This window comes from Rhea americana, unplaced genomic scaffold, assembly GCF_003343005.1.
Source record: "Rhea americana isolate MKP2758 unplaced genomic scaffold, rheAme1 scaffold_73, whole genome shotgun sequence".
In the NCBI taxonomy this organism is placed as follows: Eukaryota; Metazoa; Chordata; class Aves; order Rheiformes; family Rheidae; genus Rhea; species Rhea americana.
Window position 1 is genome coordinate 115,524 of NW_028186901.1, and position 18,059 is coordinate 133,582.

Consider the following 18,059-nt stretch of genomic DNA (forward strand, 5'->3'; position numbering starts at 1 on the left):
TGGAGGCTTCTAAAAATTTTAGAAATGGTACTATAATGTTGTCCACACCTGTGCCCAGCCAGAGACTTGTTTTCTGTTTTGGTGCAGTCTGAATTAGTTGTTGTCTTCCTCCTTGCTCTGGTTGTCCTGTGGCCAGTAAGTCAGGCACCTGGGCTGTRTGTTTTTCAGAAATAATAGCTCCAAAAGCAACTGCTCTTTGAAAGTGTCGCAGAGAAGATGTGTTCGTATCCRGTGGCTGAGCAGTTGTCTGAGAGGCCTTTTGGGAAGCGATGCTGGCAGGAATCACAAGAATCTGCAGTTGTGAAGCTGGATGGAAATGAGATCTCTTTGAGCCCCCGTATGGTAGATAGAGGAGGCCTTAGGATGCCCTCTATCTAGCCTGTGTCAGGCAGCCTCTACCTGGGCTGCCACGCAGCAGCTCTCGCACATTTGCTTATCCCATGACTGCTGCTGTTCTGAATGGGAAGGGGAGAACAGTGAGTTTGGCTGCAGATGGGATCTGCAGTGATGCAGTTTAATGAGCAGAAATGGGATTTGGCAAACCAACAGGATTTCAGATTTAACACGTCAGGTTAGAATATGACCTCTGTAATTGTTGCACCCTGGGCCATGCTCAAAACAAAACTCTCCTAGCAGCCTAGTTTCCTGCAGAGAGCAGTATTTCAACCATTTAGGCACTGCTCATCTTCATGTTCAATGCTGTGGGCACAGGCCCAGCTCAGGGTGGCTCAGTGCAGCAACAGAGTAGTTGATACTGTAGTGGAAAGAGGACAGATGAAGAAATGAGCAGCAAAGATGTGATAGAGCAAGCAATGTGGCCAGTGTGCTGGGACAGGAGAACAAGTTTGGGAACGGCCTCCTGCCTGTTTACATAAGCCAAGGATGCGTTGGAAAGCTGCAGTGAAAATGTGTGCACAGTGTCTATGTGGTCGAGTGATATCTGCACCTGAGCTAGCTCTCCTCAGCTCCCCATGGCATCTCCAGGTTGTGGTACACCCTTTCCCAAAGAAGGTGTCTAAAATAATCAGATGAGTATCTCCTGACTTTAAAAGGGACTGTGCAGGGCTAGCTCCTATGCAGATCTCTGTATTTGGCATTAGGTGAGGAGAGTCCTGGTCACAAGTGGGGAGGCCACAGGAGGGTGAGAGAAGGCTGAAGAGAGCAGGATTAGCTGGTCTAGCGCTAACAGAAAAGATGGACTAGCATTTTTCAAATAGCTTAAAAAATGGTTCTGCAAAGAAGAAGGAAATCCATTTCTTTGTTCACTTGTGACAAGAAGCAGTGAGTTTGCAGAGGAAGAGTGGTTTAGGAAGCTGGCCTTGAGCCCAGATCTGAAATTGTTGAGGAGCCCAGGAAGGCTGTGGAGCCTCTGTTGCAGGAGGTGTGTGTTACTGGGGTCTCTCAACTGTGTTTGATGCAAACCTCTCAGTTTGGGTCATGAGTGGATTATGTGGCTTCTCCAGGTCCCTCCCATCACCATCATGTGCAGTGCTCTCTTGGGCAGGAGTCTGAGCTCTGTGTTTGACTAGAAAGTGCCCTGTATTGAGAGTCTGTCACAGAAAGCCTGGGTAAGCTGGAGGTTGAGCCTGGCTGGACACAAGGACTTTGAGAGAGGTCAGAGTTGATGCTGCAGGGACAGGTTACAGCCTTGATGATGTTTTCAACAGTGGTTGAGAGAGGAAATTGCAGGGAGGGGGCTTGTTTATTTATAGACTTATTTTCTCCCCTACGCTGCTTTCTGCCAAGATATGCCTGACCCCCTTGTTGTTTCTCTGTGTCCTCTGGAATTGGCATTACAGCTAATTGTGATCTTTTTGCCTTTACAGGCTCTGAGTGTCCATTTTAAACATGTTGCGTGTTCCCAGAGCAGGGGTGGGTGTCTCTGAGCAGCCCCTTGGGGGGAAGCCCTGCTAGTAGTTTTGTGTTCCTTGAATTATTATTTATTAGTGAAGGAAATAAACCTATCGTTTAAAAGGCATTAGGAGCTGGCAGGTTCATCTAYGGCACTCTCTGCATTATGGAAAATGTGATGTGTGAGGAATGTTAATGAGAGAAGAGGGGAGAGGGGGTTAGGCCTATCTGGTAAATGATCGTTCTCTAGTGTAGTGTTTCCTGTTCAATAATGATCACGATGAGGACGCTAAGGCCACTGTGACCCATATCCAGTTGTGACTAATGTCTGGTTTGGGCTTCAGGCTGCTTAAGTTATTAACTGGGTGTCTTGGACACTAGTGTGTATATAGGGACCTGCTCTTGGTTGAGGCTGAAGTGCTACCAGTTCCCAAAGAGACTGGGAGATGCTCAGGGAAAAGGAGACTTTGTGGGGGCCTGGAGCTGGGTTTTGGGTGGTTCAAGGTCAGTTCCTGGCTTTGCCATGGAATCCTGATGTGGCCATGGGAAAATCGCTTAAACATGCTATGAAATGGTGCTGCACTGTGTTCTCCAAACTGTTTCTCTGACTTTGTGTTTTGGGTGGGAAACCTTTCATCTCTTAAGTGTGCAGGGAGCTCTGGGCACCACTAAGTGCTGCGGCAGAAGCGATAGATGGGGCTGAGCATCATGGTATGCCTTGGTTCAAGCATACTGGGGCTTTTCTTGGGTTCCAGCGTTGTTTGGCAGGCTGCTTTTTGCATAGTGGTTTAGGTATTCTGGCTTTGCAAAGCTGCTGGCAGGGTTCCCATTCAGCAGTCAGACATGTGAAAGAGGGCGCTGTACCCATGCGTGTGGTACCTGCTCAGATCCTGCTTCGCCTCCCAGGCTGGTACGCATGTCTTGGTATTGGCAGCCACAYGCATTGTAGCTGAGGGATGACAAACATCTTGTTTCTCAAGATGGTGCTATTGCTGCAGCTGAATGAAACCTGAGGAATCGTCTTCCTGAATCTAAGTTTAGCCAGGGCTGYAGTGAGCTACTGCGAAGCTGTAAGGGTCTCTCTCAACCAGTTGAGCATCTGTAGGCTCTTTGAGGAGTCTTTCTGAAGCAAYAGCTTTAGGTTTTTGCTGCTCATGTGTTAGCTGCTGAACTGGCATGCTCCATCTGTTGTCTGTACCCTGGACCTTCCAAAATGTGGAAGGGAGGGAAACAAGAGGCTGCTTCTTGGGGAATGTAAGCACAGCCTGTTTGTTGTTCAGCACTGCCTTTCCTGGTGGTATGCTTTTAAAGGAAGATAGCCTGAAAGTTGGCATTAGGACACAGGCAGTCCTTGCTGGCTGATGGGAGGATTGTCTACCTGGGAGGACCTGTCAGACTCGCTGCCTGTTTTGTGTCTCTACTTGKGATGTTAACCATACTGGGGTGAAACACATGGCTGCCGTAGTTGGTTTGCATTTGGTTGCAGTTAATAGCAAAAACTTTGTAACTCTCCCTGCTCTGCTTCCTCACTTCTCATTCCATGTATGAATGTGGTCAGTTTTGATCCCAGAAATCAGACTGAGCATTGACTGGGATGTTGAGTAATACGGTCGGCCCTGTGGCCATCCTTGGGAGTGTATGGCCGTGTYATCCCTTTGGCCTCTGCACTGCATCTTTGTGTGAGGAATCTTGCAGTCAGCTCTTGGCCATGGTTGTAATTGGTGGATGAAGACCTCTCCTGAGCCTGGGGTGATGACTGCATTGGTTGGGTATGGAGAGCTCCCCTTTCCCTTGGATAGGTCCTCACGCCCATTCTCAACATTTCTTGACTTATTGTGATGAGTGGAAAGCTGCGCAGAACTACTTCTGATGTCTCCTCTGCCTCCTTGGCAATGATTTCCTTCCTCTTTTTGTGAGCTGCTTAGCTGGGAGAAGTAATCTGCAAATTGACTGTGGGAAGTGAATTGAATGGCAAAACCCACAAAGCTTCCTCCTTCCTTCGCCTCTCATCTGGGCTGTAAAGAAGAAAACTTCAAGAAATGCAGGCAGATTTTTCCCACTTTCCTCTCTCTCCTGACTGCAACTATGTTTTTATTCTGTGTCTTAAGACTTACTCTTTGACAGTCTAGTGTCTCCCAGGGTGGGAGGGCAGCTGCATTGCAGATGGTCAGGTGGGATCTGAGACTGACATGAGATGTCAGCATTGTGCTCTGACAGACTGTGCTGGGCTTGCAAAGAAACAGGTAGGATGCAGAAACTTCCAACTCACATCTGTTTTATCATCACTGGGATAAAAGGTCTGTTCTTGAGCTCAGGGCTGTGCCAGGCAGCAGCTGTGCTGTCCTGATTTTTTTTTTTTCAGTTGATGCTTTTGGTGAGGGAGATGGCAGACGGCTCTCTGGCTGATTAAACTATTGAGGATAAACTAAATGCAGCTCCTTTTCCTGTGAGTCAGCTCTTTTCAGCTCCTTTGCAGATACTCTATGGCTGTGCTGGGAAAGGGGTCCTGGGTTGGGAGCCTGTGCTTAGCAGAGTTTCTGGGCACAGCCTGTGGAGCAGGAAATAAATTTATCATCAAAACACAGAGAAGGCSATGGTCTTCCAGTGATGGTTACTGGGGTATGTTCAGTGGGATGGGGGCTGTGACCACACATAGTTGCCCTTGGATGAAGAGCAATGACAGTGGACCTGTGAAGACCACTGCCGCAGCACAGCTGTGCACAGAAAGTTAAGGATGTACCTTGTTTCTAGGAAATCTGACTCTGGATTGCAACTTTGGATAAAATGTTGTCAATTAGGGCAAATCTATCTGCCTTAAGACACTGTATASTCTGATTTTTCTCAGGGCATCACAAAACATGAGAAAACTGGAGAAACTTATGATGTTGCTGTGCTGAATCAGTCATGTATCCCTGAACAGAGCAAACAGTGCCTCTGAGAGACTGTTTTGTCTTGTGCAAACGTGGCTTGTGTGGTCCTGTCCTAACCCAGGGTGATGGAAATATTAGTAGGACAGTATAATTCATTTCTTAGGAAGCCATTGTTTTGGTTTGAGGAGAAGAACAAGGCTGTATGTATTTTAACCCTTTCTGTTTTCTTAGCGATTTTTTTGTTAAAATATCCACTGCTCAAAGAGACCTGGGAGATCTAGGCCCACATATTCATCAGATAAAGAGAGATATGGCTAAATTCTTCGCATTTAATGGAAAGTAAGTTTGGAGGGGAGCTTGTGTTGGAGTTGCGAGTAGTAACTTCTATGATTGAAGCTGAGGGAACCTGAAAAGCCAAACAGGGTGAGATATGACAAATTCACCTTCTAGGTGCTTGGGTACCTGTGCTTAGACAATGAAAACAGATTTGCTTCATGTTTGTACTAAACACAAAGCTTGTTGACTTTGCTTTCAGTTCTGATGCATTTGGGCTGGAAATRCTACAGGGATTAGATCTACTTGGGGAAGGGGCAGTTCCCATTACAGGGCTATAAAGGGAGTTTGGCTTTGCTGATCTCACTGTTATGTTGGGAATGTTCTGGGGCCAGCTGAAAATAGCAGATTTCCTTGAATAGTCTTTACTTAGTGAGTTTTGTTGAGTGCGTTAGAGCAAAGTGGTGCTGCCTCTAGGTGATTCTCCCCAGTGAAGCATTGTTCGCTTTGTGGTTGAGAATTGGCTTTGGAAATAGTCTCAGAGGAACACTTTCCTGGCGCAGACTGGCCCCAGGTACCCAGCACTTGTTAGACATCTTTGGGTTAATCACATTAAGAAAAAGAAATCCCAAAGGTAGGGAGAGGTGTCCCAGTAGTCTCTGAGATACAAACCTGTGTTTGAGTGGTAACTTTGTTGAATTTTGTTCAGGCTGGAGGTGCTTTGTACCAAAACTGAATTACTCCAGGGTTTGAGCTTTGGTTAGGATTTTGAGAAGGATGTTTGTGCAACCAAAAGTGTTGCAGTACCTTATGCTGGCTTTGGTTCTGCTGGCAGAGGTCGAGGATGCTTCTGGGTCAGCTCTGAGCACTGGTATGGGAAAGAGAAGGGCTTGGCTGTACTGGTGAGAAATACCTAGTTGTCATGGTTACAGCAGGACACCCCCAAGACCAAAACTCCAGCTGCAAGGTGAGCTGTGAGGCTTTTGCTAGTGAAATGAGTTGTTGCTTGTCTATATACTCGTTCCAACTTTTTATCTTAGCCTCCTAGTTCTTCCTTTTCTCCTCCATTCCTGTTGGCCATTGCAGTAATATACTTTCTCATCCGAAGTGTGTCCTCCAGCTTGTACCACTGTCCTCCCAGGACTGTGACATTCCTCAGGGATAAACATAAAGCACTGTTTCCAAGGCTGCTAATCTGTTTGTAAGCAGAGCATGGGGCTGAGAGGAGAGAAGAACCTTTCAAATGCAATGTGGAGATGCCTCTTCTTGTCATGTGTCTAAAGAGATGTGCCAAGGCGAGCTCCAAGTTTTGGTTTTCCTTGTGTTTGGGTTGCTGGGAATGGACTTTTCACATGGATGCAAAAGTGGGTCTGTGAGCTCCATTCCTTTGCTCCCAAGAGAATGGAATAAGCCATGGGCTTTATCAGCCTGATGCAAAAAGGACTGTATGTGGACCAAAGCGGGGACTTAGTGGCAATTACTGTTGTTCTTGATGTGTTTTCTGCAACTTGGCTATTAACCAACTCTGTCAACTGGATTTTTCACCAATGCCTTGCTGGGTAGTGTCTGATAGCTCTGTTTATGTCCCCACGTCATTTATTCCACRGAAACGTACACACATTTTAAGCCTTCCATTTTAATACAGCTGTATTCAGAGTGCCAGATCCTGCATGTCCAAATATTTGTGTGTCTGGAATTTCTCCCCTCCATTAACGGGGCATGTTCTCACTGTCTGTTTGCTTGATAGCTATTGTCCTTGAGGGTGATGACTGTTCAGCATACAGGGCTGTCCCATTATCATGCAGCTCATTGTGTTCCCTACAGCGCAGTTTTGCTCCTTTGAGCTTCTTTARTTTGTTGTTGTTGTTTTTTTGTTCTGGGACTCTGCTCCACTCTGTATGTATCCTATATCAACTTGCCATTTGTCCTTCTCTTGACACCCCACCATTTAGTGCCCAAAAGAGTTTCCTGGGGTCTGTGGTCAAAGCTGGAGAAGGCAATGTTGTTGACCCTGTTTCACCAGTGACTCTTCCCTATCCCTGGAGAGTTGGGAAAACAAGTGAGATAAATGTAGCTCTTCTGGCTAGGTGTCTGGTATGGCTGGGGAGCAGTTCCTCTCTCAAAGGATTTAGCTTGCTAGAAGGTTGGTTTGCAGCAATGAAGTGTATCCTTACTGGTGCACTTCACTGGTCCAGAGAACATTTAGCTTATCTACAGGAAGATAGCTAAAGGGGGAACCACATCACTCTAAACATTGTTCTAGTTAAAACACTTGCGYGGGGTGCAGGCGAATGAGAGTCACATCCTGTTCTGATGTGAGCAGAGCACATAATGGACCARGTTGTGTCTCAGCCCAAAGTGAATGGGGTGACCATACAAGGCTGGAGCACCTAGTGACTCCACCATAGAGGTACAGTCAGTTTTCCTAGAGACATTCTGTCAAATTTCTGATGCCTTACAAAAATTTTAACTTTCACTTGCTGTTTTCTGAGGTGGCAGTTGGTGACAGGAAGGAACAAAAAATGCAAAAAATGACTTGGGAAATCTTTCCCAGCTCTGCTGCCCTCCTGTGTCTTATCTTGCAAGTAACACTGGTCTTGTCTTCCTGCAGATGGTCTTCCGCCCTCCTTTGGATTTCTATGATGTCCTGATTCATCTGAACTCAAACCAGATTCCTCGTCATCTGGAGGGTGTGGACCGACCAGTAAAGTCATTTTCCCGGGGAGTGGTAAAGAACAGTGCTGGAGTGAAGATCCTCTTCCCAGTGGTGGATTATGACCCTGTACAGTGCTACCTCCAGGAACTGAGAGTAAGCATGGCCCTTTGAGGGGAGATGGCAGAGGGTTACCTGCCGTAGTGGGAGTGGTGTTTTATCGTACAGATCATTGGTTGCCTGCTGCTGAAGTACATGGGTAATGACATTTTCACATATTTTGTATGTAATGGTCATTCTTTATGCACATGTACATCTGAAATCACGTTTTCAACAGAAAATGTGGTGAATGCACTGCCCATTCCATGGAAATGGAAGCATTACTGTTGTGAGAATTGACCTCAAGTACAAAGTTCCTGGGGCTCTTCTGAAGAATATGACTTTTCAGTGCAAAGTTGTTCTCTCCATTCAATTGACTCTTCCTGGCTTCTTAATCTAGCTGGAGTGGATGCTGGAGGAACTGGATCATGGACTAGCTCCCATTCAGGACTGTTCATGGTGTGCTGGAAAGAGGTGCTCTGAGGAATGAAAACATCTGATGATCTTACCTATGTTTTATGGGATTACGTATGAGATAGTGATGGCCACAGTCATCCATGGCATAGTTGCAGCAGGGCTCCTGCTGTAAGGATCRGTAGATAGACCAGGGATTGACCGAACCATAGAAACTGAATGTTGGTCGCAGAATGGTCTCTCTAAGGCTTGTTACAAGCATGGTTGGGAAAGTTGTTATACTGGTGGTATGAATAAGTAGAGAACATCAATATCCAATGTCTTCAGTCTATTGCTCTTCCATGAGGTGGCTGTGGCAAAGTATCAGCAAACTGGGGGATGATAAGTAGGATACCAGGTGGCCATGGTGGTCAACACTGGATCTGGACAGCCAGTACTTTGGGGATGTGCAATCTGTGCCTCTTTGGCCCTTCTGAGTTATGCACACAATAGCTGAATAATTATTAATGTGCAGAGTGGTGGGTCTATGACACCCTTCTCCTTTCAAAAGCTGTTTTCAAGTGCTGTCATTTCCTGCCCACAAAAGTGTTATGAACACTGTAATAATGTAGAAATTGTAGGCTAATTCTGAAGCGAAGGATGCTGTGGAGGTCTCTGATCCTGGGCCCCACTCAAGGCACAGCCAACTTTGTTGTTGGAGCAGATTGCACAAAGACCAGTCCAGTTGAATGCTGGATATTTCCAACTTTCCAAWTTTCCCTCCTCTCTGAGCCCCTGTCTCAGTATTTGAACAGCTTCACTGTCAGTTTTTTTTTCCTGGTATCTAATTGGAATTTTCCTTATTCTAATGTGTGTTTGTTCCTCAGATCACTTGCAGCAGCTGGACTATGCTCGTGCCAGCTTGTTTATAGGTAGAGCCAGAGCTGTTAGTTGTGGARGCTTTAGTTGTGCTCTCGCATCTCCTAGCAAGCTCTACCAGCCCTCCTGGGCAGCACGGTTATTCATTTGGCTTTCCTCTTGCCATTCTCCCAGTTAACACACTCCAGAAGKTTTTTTCTGTCTTCCTTTTTGCTTTTCTTGCCTGAAGATTTGGTATCAGCTGCTCTTCAAGCTGAGTAGTTGCTTGCAGTGGGGAAGGAGATATACCTGTAAAAGAAAAACAGTTTTTCGGTAGCCACCTGCCCCTCTCCTAGGACATGAGTGAGACTTTGTGCTCTGCAGGGTTCAGTGTTTGCTGATCCCCAGGTGGGGCAGAGGTGATTGGTGCTGTCCTTGCCCAACTCTGCACAGCTATCTGAGCATTTCTCAGCTGCTGCTGCCAGGCTCAGCAGTGGTGGCAACTGCAGGGAGGAACAGTGAAAAGGGCAAGATCTTACATTCAGTTCAAGAAAAGAACTACAGAGGTGCCTGTTCAGCCTGAAATCTCCTGGGCCTGTGCAGTTCAAGCTCCTCTTTTGCCCTAACTCAGATAGCTTAGGAGGTGGCCAAAGGAAACTTGCAAGGGTTTCTTCCAAGGTTTCCTCACCCTGGGCACAGGGGCAGAGTGCAGTTAAATCCCAAGCTTCCTGGCAGCCCAGTTTGTGTGCTGATCTCTGCCTAGACCTTGGAAATCAGCTTTGAGTTCAGCAGATCTGTGAGACTTAGCAAGGTGCAAGTTCAACCCTTCTGTTGTCTATACTGAGTTGAGACAGTCTGGGGGGGAAGTGAGAGACATGGGTGCATTCAAGGGCTCTTGAGGAAGAACGTTGATACTAACAGCACTGCTTTCTGTCCTGGAGTTGGGAAGGATGTGGAGAAGGGAAAAGAAGTTCCTATTTGCATAGTGGGAAGTCTGCTGCCTTCAAGAAAAAAGGTGATTGGAAGCTGGAGGTACTGGAGATGTTGCAGAGACCATTGGGAGATCTCTTGGAGTTCAGCAAGACTGAGGAAGAGAAACACCCTTCACAATCCTTTAAAAGGGAACAGGAAGCAAAGTGATCAGGAGTAGTTTATTTCACTGTGCATCCTTTCTGGTCTCTGGATCTGAAGAGGAGTATCAAAATGGGCCTCTGTTTTGTTCTTTAAATGATTAGGGTTTGACCTGCCCCTGTGAAACCTTGAGGAGGAGTCACAGAGCTGAGTAAGAATCAGAGATTCTTAAGCCTTGAAATACTTCGGAAAGGAGGGTTAGAGCTGAATGGAGTCTTTTAGCAGCTGCCAAGGCACTAAAGACATTTGTATGCATGCAGCCAGGGTCTCCAGAGAGGCCAGAGGCTAGCTTCTTACTCAAGGAGAAACTTTAGGCTGTTGGAAGAGCCAGTGGGGAAAGCAGTCTCCTTGCAAGCTGTTGGCAGACTTGCCTCAAATCCAGCCATAAATTGAAGCATTCAATCGGGAAACTCATCAAGGTGTGTTGCAAACTATAACACTTTTTAATGTTTCCATTCAGCTGTGTGTCCTGAAAGAGGTGTGTCAGCAAATGGGTCCAGAAGTGCAAGGTGCAGAGGAAATTTCTCTGGAAAGCAGTTTTAATTATCCTTTAAGCAACTGTGACTTAACTGATCTAGTCAATTATGACATCCAAACTGTGTGAATTTTTACTGCCCATTTCATACCAGTAATAACAGATTTGGAGTATAGTTTGCCTAKCTTACAAATTATAGGTAGTCCTAAATCCATTATACCAGCATCCCAATGAAGAAACAGATAGACAGGAGCAAAGCTCATCATCTTTTGGTGGAAGCAGTGTAGTGTTCCTAAAGAGGGAGGAGTGTGTGTTTGGTCTCTCCTGTTCTTTGGCCATAGGTGTTCTGGAGGGAGCAGAGCAGTGGCTGGTCACAGGTTCCTCAGAAAAGAAAGCTATGGGATAGAAGGCCTGAAATCTGCCTTGACAGTGCTGGCTGGAGGGTTTCCCCTCCTGCGAAAGGGTCTGAGATAGGTATGACTGTATTCCCCTTTGGCCATCATGTAGGATGTATCTTGCAGTACCAGTTCACTTTGCTCTCCTAGGTTCCAGGTCAGTAGCAGGCAGACCTGAAGAGGTTGATGAATATCTCTCTGAGCAACAGGAGTTGCTTCCTCTTAAAAACTTACTGAGATGACAGTTGCACATGAAAGTGTTGCTACCAACCACTTTTGCTCTCCAATAACCCAGCTGTGTCTACCTGTGTTGGAGAGCATCAAAAGCCAGCTTTGTATCACTGTGATGCCAGCAAGCAGGCAATGCACAGCTGTAAGTAGAAGCTACCCTGTCAGAAATCATCCAGCTTCATGTCTCRGGGTGCTAATGTTCTTGCTTAAAAGCAAGGTCTTGTGTAGTGGCAATGTACTTTGACCTGGCTTTGCTTTACAGTCTCTCCAGTGTCTTTGCATTTTTTTGCTTCACTGACTTTTGGTGCTCAAAGCAGCATTTAGATCCTCCTTGTTCTGGTGGCTGGGAACTCTGAAGGTGATCTGAACATAGCAGGATGTTGGTGCCAGAAAGAATTGTGGTGACAATTGAGTGACAGCAGCAAATCTGTACAAGAGATTTTGGATGAGAAGGCATTTTGACACAGAACTGACTGGCTTTGACAAAGAGTGATTTGCTGTCCCTTAATAGCGCTAACCACAGAATTGAGCAACAGGGTTGTAGCTGTTGCTGACAGTGCAGCCATAATGRTTTTATAACAACGAAGGGACACATCTGTCTTGCAGCAATGCTGCAAAATTTTGTTCTCAGTTATGGGTGGAAAAGAAACATCTCTCYTCTTCTGATCTTGCCACGTGAAAAAGGAATTGCAGTGTCTAGACATATTGACAGAGCTGAAAGGGGCAGGGAGTAGAGTCTTCCTCAACGTCCCTGGCCYCGTAACTATGAGACCTAGTTTGTCCTGTCCAACCTAGTTGCACCCAAAGGGTTCCCTGACCTCAAAGCATAGCGGTTAGCAAGGCAGAAGCTATCTGGAGCCAGAGGATTGACRCATGCTTTCCACAAGGAAGTTAATCAGAGGAGAAAATGAAAGCAAGGGAAGTGTTAGGCGCTGACTGCTTTAATTTTTCCTGCTCCAAGGAGATGTGCTGCAGAAGCTAATCTGATTGAGTTACTTTGGTGCCTGAGAGGCTCTGGGTAAAGATGAAAGGCTGGTCATGGGGTTCAGACAGTGAACTCTTAAATTCCAGGACAGATCTGATAGAAAAGGCATGTTCTGAGAGTTGGTCCAGATAAGAAGGCTTTGCAGACGGATGATTCTGAGGGAAAGCAGGTGCCAGACTTCTTACAGAGAGGGCTTCCCTGGAGCCTCAGACCTTAACCAAACTTCCCAGTGCCCACAGTGCTCAGCATCGCAGGAAACAACCCTGGACTGGGTCCTGGTCGATGTTTTTCAGTGAGACTAAATTAAGTTTTTTAAAGAATTCAGCCAAGCCTCCCTTTGAATCTCTCTTATGGCTGTGGTGGCTCATTTCCTTTGCGAACTGATTTGCTCACTGTTGTTTTGTCAAGAGCTGCAGAACTGGGCACCTCACCTGCAGTTCTGCGTCGCTTACTAGAGATGTGGTATGTGAAGGATCACTTCGCCCAGCTTTTACTCCGGGAGTGGCTTGGGTATCCTCTGGAGTTCAAGGGAAGATCTTCCTGCCTGCATCAAGCAAGTCTTGTGGATGAACTTATGCCCATCTGTGTGCGTTCAGGAGCTCACAAAGCCAGAAGACTCTGGCCTCCTACAAAAGGTCCAGATGCAGAGAAAGTAAAATTCAGCTGCCTGAGCCCTTTTGGTCTGCATGTTTACATGATACTGTTACAAGACTTAATGTTTCTTATCAGGTCTTTGGTCTCACTGGGTCCCTGGATATGCATCTCTCACTGGTATTTAGCTGTCTCTGGTTGTGCAAGTTTGTTGAAGAGCTAATGGCAAAAGCGCTRCCCACTTTCCTGGTACAGGGGAGATTTCTCTATGTGGATGAACAAGAGAATATTTTCTACCTCACTGTAAACATCCTTTTCACTAGAGTGATAGTTTGCATTTCTTGTTCCCTCACACAGGTCCTGTCTGGGAGATTTACAGCCCTCTTCCTTCTTCCTTGCACAGTATAGGAATGTAGATCTTGCTACTGCATGTTAAGAAAGAATTAGTGGTTAGTATTAAATGTTCTCAATCGTGTAAAGCATACAAACTGTGGTTATGGGACATAACTGGTGAAGGCTTTTCAGGTCAGACTGCTCCCTTCCTGTTTTGACTGACAGGCCTGACTCCTCCTATGGCATCTTTCTGACAGGCAGAGACAAAGTCAAAAAGATCTGTGGGCTTTTCTGGTAGAGAAAGGAAACCTTCCTGTCTGGATCTATGCCTGTGGAGGGGCAGAAGTAGCAGGAAATTCCCTGCTCTTACAGCTGCAGAGCAGCTATGTGACTTTTAACATAGTGCCCTTGGGTCACAGGGTGGATGTACACACATGTGGATATGCACACGGGCATGTGTGTACATACCAAGGCATGCTCTTCCTTGTGCTCTTTGGGTRAGCTCAAAGGCACTTGTTGCAGTTATTTTGACAGTGTTTTGTACCGACAGATGCCTCATGACAGCACTTAAGGTGTTCTAAGCACTGAGCAAATGTTGATAGATGCATTTACCACTTGAACTGCGATAGCACCAGGAAGAGTTCCTAGGTGCAGTTTGGGTGCAGAGATCTCCCCTGCTGCAGACAGGTCTTAATCTTCCAGCAGATGTGATTCAAGGAAACCAATCTCCAGGTGTAAGTAGGAGCAGTGAGAAAATGGGTGGGTGAATGATTGGGGGGTGGGGGGGAAACAACCCCAAACCACAATAATGTAGTTGCTTAACTAGCACGCACTTATCTCATTGCAAAATCCATGCTTTAGCCTGAACTGCTTAATCCAGTAATCCCATTTTAGATCAGGGTATTGTTTTACTCAACCACCTTTTTCCATCCCTCTGGTTCTACCAGGCTTTCTTTGGGCCTTTAGGACTGAACCGTGACAAAAAACAGAGGGCAATTGAGAAGGGATTAGGGGTTCAAATATATTCCCCACCTTTCCTCCCTTTTCTTTTAAACTTTCCTTTGAGGAAGGTGTTTGCAGGTCCAGGCAAGCCGGTTGACACTGGGCATAGAGAATTGGATGTGGAAAGGGAGGCAAACTGTGTTTGCTTTTACTCTCCAAGCCTCTGTACAAACAGAAGTGTGGTGACTAATATATCAGTCTTTTTTAATACTGCAGTTTCCCAGGAGCTGAATGTACATCTCTGCAGCTCAGAATAGCTGGCCTAAAGCTCTGTCAYGTGGACGGTGTTGGGAGCAGTGCAAGTACAGAAGCCTGCTCTTTGCTGGGTTTTTGAACTGGATGCCATCCTACCTATCTGCCCTCTGTTCCTTGTTGTCTCATTARAAGGTGGTAGGTATTGAGTAGAACAGTAGTTTTTTGGGGGAAATAACCTGAGTCTGTGAGGGCTGCTTTCCTGCAAATGCTCCTGGTTCCTCTCCAGCAAGATATGCCTATAAAATATCTTTCTTGTAGAGAACATCGTGTTACCCTGGAGACTTCACCCCTTAAATAATGGGGCATTTTCAGGTTCTTATATGCTCTGATCCTCTTTGTGAGTGATTATTCCCCYTTGGTTCAGAAAGTTGTGCATTGATGGCCGGTATATCCTGTGCTTTGCCCTTCACTGAGTTTTCCCTCCCTCCTGTTGTTTGCCTTTTGGCAAAAGGAGGAATTTTCTGTGTTGACTGAGCTTTGTTGGTTAGTCTCAGCTACGAAACAGCAGGGCGGGTTGCCTGTTTCCCAATGTATTTTTGACAGTTGTTTCCAAGCCAGTTCAAGATAATGTTCTGACCAGACTGGCCCCTATCAAGATTCTGTGGAGTGGGATGAGCTGGTAGGTCTCAGGACCTTCCCAGCTTGTTGGCCTGATCATGTTGCCCTCCATGCTACATCAMGTTCAAACTCATAAATCTCGCTCTGAAGGTTGCAGACCATACTGTCCCTCCCTACTTATTGGCTCTTAGCACTTAAAATGCCACCCCACCCTTTTAGATGGCTGATAATACTAACCCAATCCACCTTTTCCTACTACCACTGTCTCTTACTGTTTCTAGGCCMGCCCTTTCCCATAAAAGACCCTTTCCAATTAGTTTGCCCTAAATGCTAATTTTCATGTATGTCTTCATGAAAACCTCATGATACAACATTACCAACAGAGACTTAATTCTCTTTCTAAGAGTGTGGCAGAGGTGCAGCTGGGGAAAAAAGGCAGTGCAATCACCGTAATGCTGTTGGCCATCAGGAGAAGAATGAAAAGATAGCAGCCCCTCAACTGTCTTGGTCAGCTGCATCCAGGATGCATGCCTCCAGGTGTCAGCCCTGTTGGGTACTGATCTGTTGGGCTAGGCTGTTGGGTTTCAAGTTACTCACATACAGCACTGTTTACTTTTGTTGCAGTGCTCATCCTCTGCCTCCTTGCCAGGCCAGGAATCCAGCTCATGTGTTTGGTGGAAACCGGCCTGTGGACTTTAGTCATCTCTTTTTGCAAGGTCTCTTTTGGAGCTCTCCTGCCTGGCAGCTGCCAGGAAGCTGCTCACTGATAACAGCTGCTGAAACACTGGAGCAGGGAGAGCAGATTCCTGGAGAACTTCCACTATTATTTAATTCATTTGTACCATACAGGACTCAAGGGAGTCCTGCTTCCTAGAGCTGGATGCCAACTTCTGGCTGCTCTTRTTGGGCTGTGGAAGGTACTGGCTCATGTTTCTGCACTCTGGGACAGTGGGAGGTAGTCATCAATTAGGCCTGCATACAAAGCTTAGTGGTTTTTTGCTACCTCCTTCAAGGCTGATGGGTAAGAGACTGTAGAAAGCACCCAGGACTTGTCCATGGTCTGTCAGTTGTTGTTCCTTGTTGGGAATCAACTGGAAGCATTGCAAGTTTGGTCCTAGTTTGTGTGGAGCTATTGTGTGTCACTGTTCCATAATAAGAGAAGAGATTTAGATCTAGGATGTTTCATGTGATGACTGTTTTTGTTCTCAGGATGCTTTCAGTGATCTCGCCTTGTTCTTTTATGACAAGCATGGTGGGGAAGTGATTGCAGTTTTGTGGAAACCGTTGAGCTTTCAGCCTCAGCCTTTTAAGGTGAGTTCTTGATTCTACTTTAAACTTCATGTTGTCTTTAGTACTCTGAATGAATAGAAGGCTATTTTCTGCATTGTCATTGCTTTATCTGACTCTCATCCATCCAAACGTTCTTTGAGAAATTGGGCTAATACTTTCGTCTCTGTCTTAGAAAGAGTGAAAATGAGGCAGGGATGTGGCTATGGTTCCCTAGTCATCAGCAGTTAAAAAGAGGAAGTACCCTTTTGGGAGATGGGGGATGCATGATTTGCTAAAGATGATTGGTGTGTGTGTAGCAAGCTGTCCCTGCTTCTCATGGGCTAGATGTCTCTTACCCAGAAATACCCATCCTGTAAGAAGCTGGGGTGGCAGCCCCAGGTTTGTAGTGCCCAAGTCCTGTTGATATATGGACATATTTTCCAGCTGTAGTGTGTGGGTTGGTGAACTCTAGAGGGTGGTTAAGGTAGTTCTGAGGCATGCCAGAGTGATTTATTTTGCTTTCTATGAAGCAAAGACGCAAAGAAACTGGTGACTCATGGCTCAGAGTTGGCAGTCCAGGCTCTTCTGCTGTCGTTTTCCCTCTGGGTGATTCTCTTTGTGGCCAGAGGCATTGGCCGATTCAGCCGGGCTGTTGTGAAAGCTGGTTATTCACAACAGTGAAACAAGAGTAGATTCTTGGATCTGACCTGAGCTTGGCCTGCTTAAACATAAAGGTTTTTTGCTCTGATAGAGCCAAGGATCTTTCCCATCTCAATGTCTTCACACCTGACAACAGATCAGAGCTTAGGTGGTTAATCATTCTGGTATACCTGGCCTTTTGGACACTGTCTGCTCTGCTTAGCAGGCTCCTCTATGCACCCATGCTTGCCAGCGTGCTGTTTTTCAGTTTCTGCCATGCCCCTGTATGAGACAATTGTGTTTCTCTTCTCCCTTTACACTCTTTGGACTGTGGCTGCAGTGTAAACCACATAAAGACCCAGAAGGGCTACTCTTGCAGCATTTTTTATTAGTTCTAATAATGATAGATGATGGTGATGAGAAGTGAAGCTGAAAAAATTGAGTATAGTACTGTGAGAGGGTTGGATGTGTTGAGGCAGGAGAGCAGTTACTTCTTACTTGATGCTTGCAAAGATTGCAGAGCAGCTCTGAGCAGATGTTCCCATTTGCACAACTTGTGTGTCTCCTACAGGTCTCCATCATGAAAGGAAGGATGGTGACGACTCTCAACAATGAGTTGGTCTGCGTTCCCAATGTGGAGGCTATTCTGGAGGACTTTGAAGTTTTAGGAGAAGGTCTGGTCAAGAGAGTGGAAGCTCGTACCGAGAAATGGACCATCTAAGGCCTCTGAGAGGTGTCAGAGGGACCTGTTTGGAAGCAGAGCATTTGTTCATGCCAGAACTCTTCCTTTTTACAAATCAGTCCTAGGAAAGGCTTTAGTGGTGGTTTTTATTTTTTTTTATTTTTATTTTAAACTCAAACTGTACCTCTTGCTCTATTTATCTTTATATGCTGTGTTCAGAGAAGTACTGTTGTTCTTGAGATGGGATTTACTATTGTTTTTAAGAATACAAATGCCTTTTTTTTATTTTGGAGGAAATATAAAGATGGGATGAAGCATTTGAAAGTTCTCCTGTTTGTCACAGGAAACAGTTGTGTTCATGTGAAAATGTTGAGCTGTGAAAATTTTGGCTGGGGTGGGTATTGAGGAGGCTCTTTTCCATTTAAATGGAGAGATGCCTTAGGTATTAATCTAAGGACCTGCAAAACCAAAGAGATAGTGAGCCATTCAGAAATGACCAGATTGTCCTCCTGTGTG

At 45.9% G+C, this 18,059-nt stretch overlaps 1 protein-coding gene across 1 annotated transcript in view; it reads left to right on the top strand.

Annotated features, from left to right (window-relative positions):
- Positions 1 to 17,857, top strand: part of NOL6 (nucleolar protein 6) — a 38,453-nt gene extending 20,596 nt beyond the window's left edge. The window contains exons 24-26 of the mRNA XM_085321933.1: positions 7,606 to 7,803; positions 16,163 to 16,264; positions 17,433 to 17,857. Of these exons, the coding sequence (XP_085178059.1) occupies positions 7,606 to 7,803; positions 16,163 to 16,264; positions 17,433 to 17,582 (450 nt within the window). The 3' untranslated portion in view covers positions 17,583 to 17,857. The remainder of the gene's footprint in view (positions 1 to 7,605; positions 7,804 to 16,162; positions 16,265 to 17,432) is intronic.
- The last annotated feature ends 202 nt before the right edge of the window (positions 17,858 to 18,059 follow it).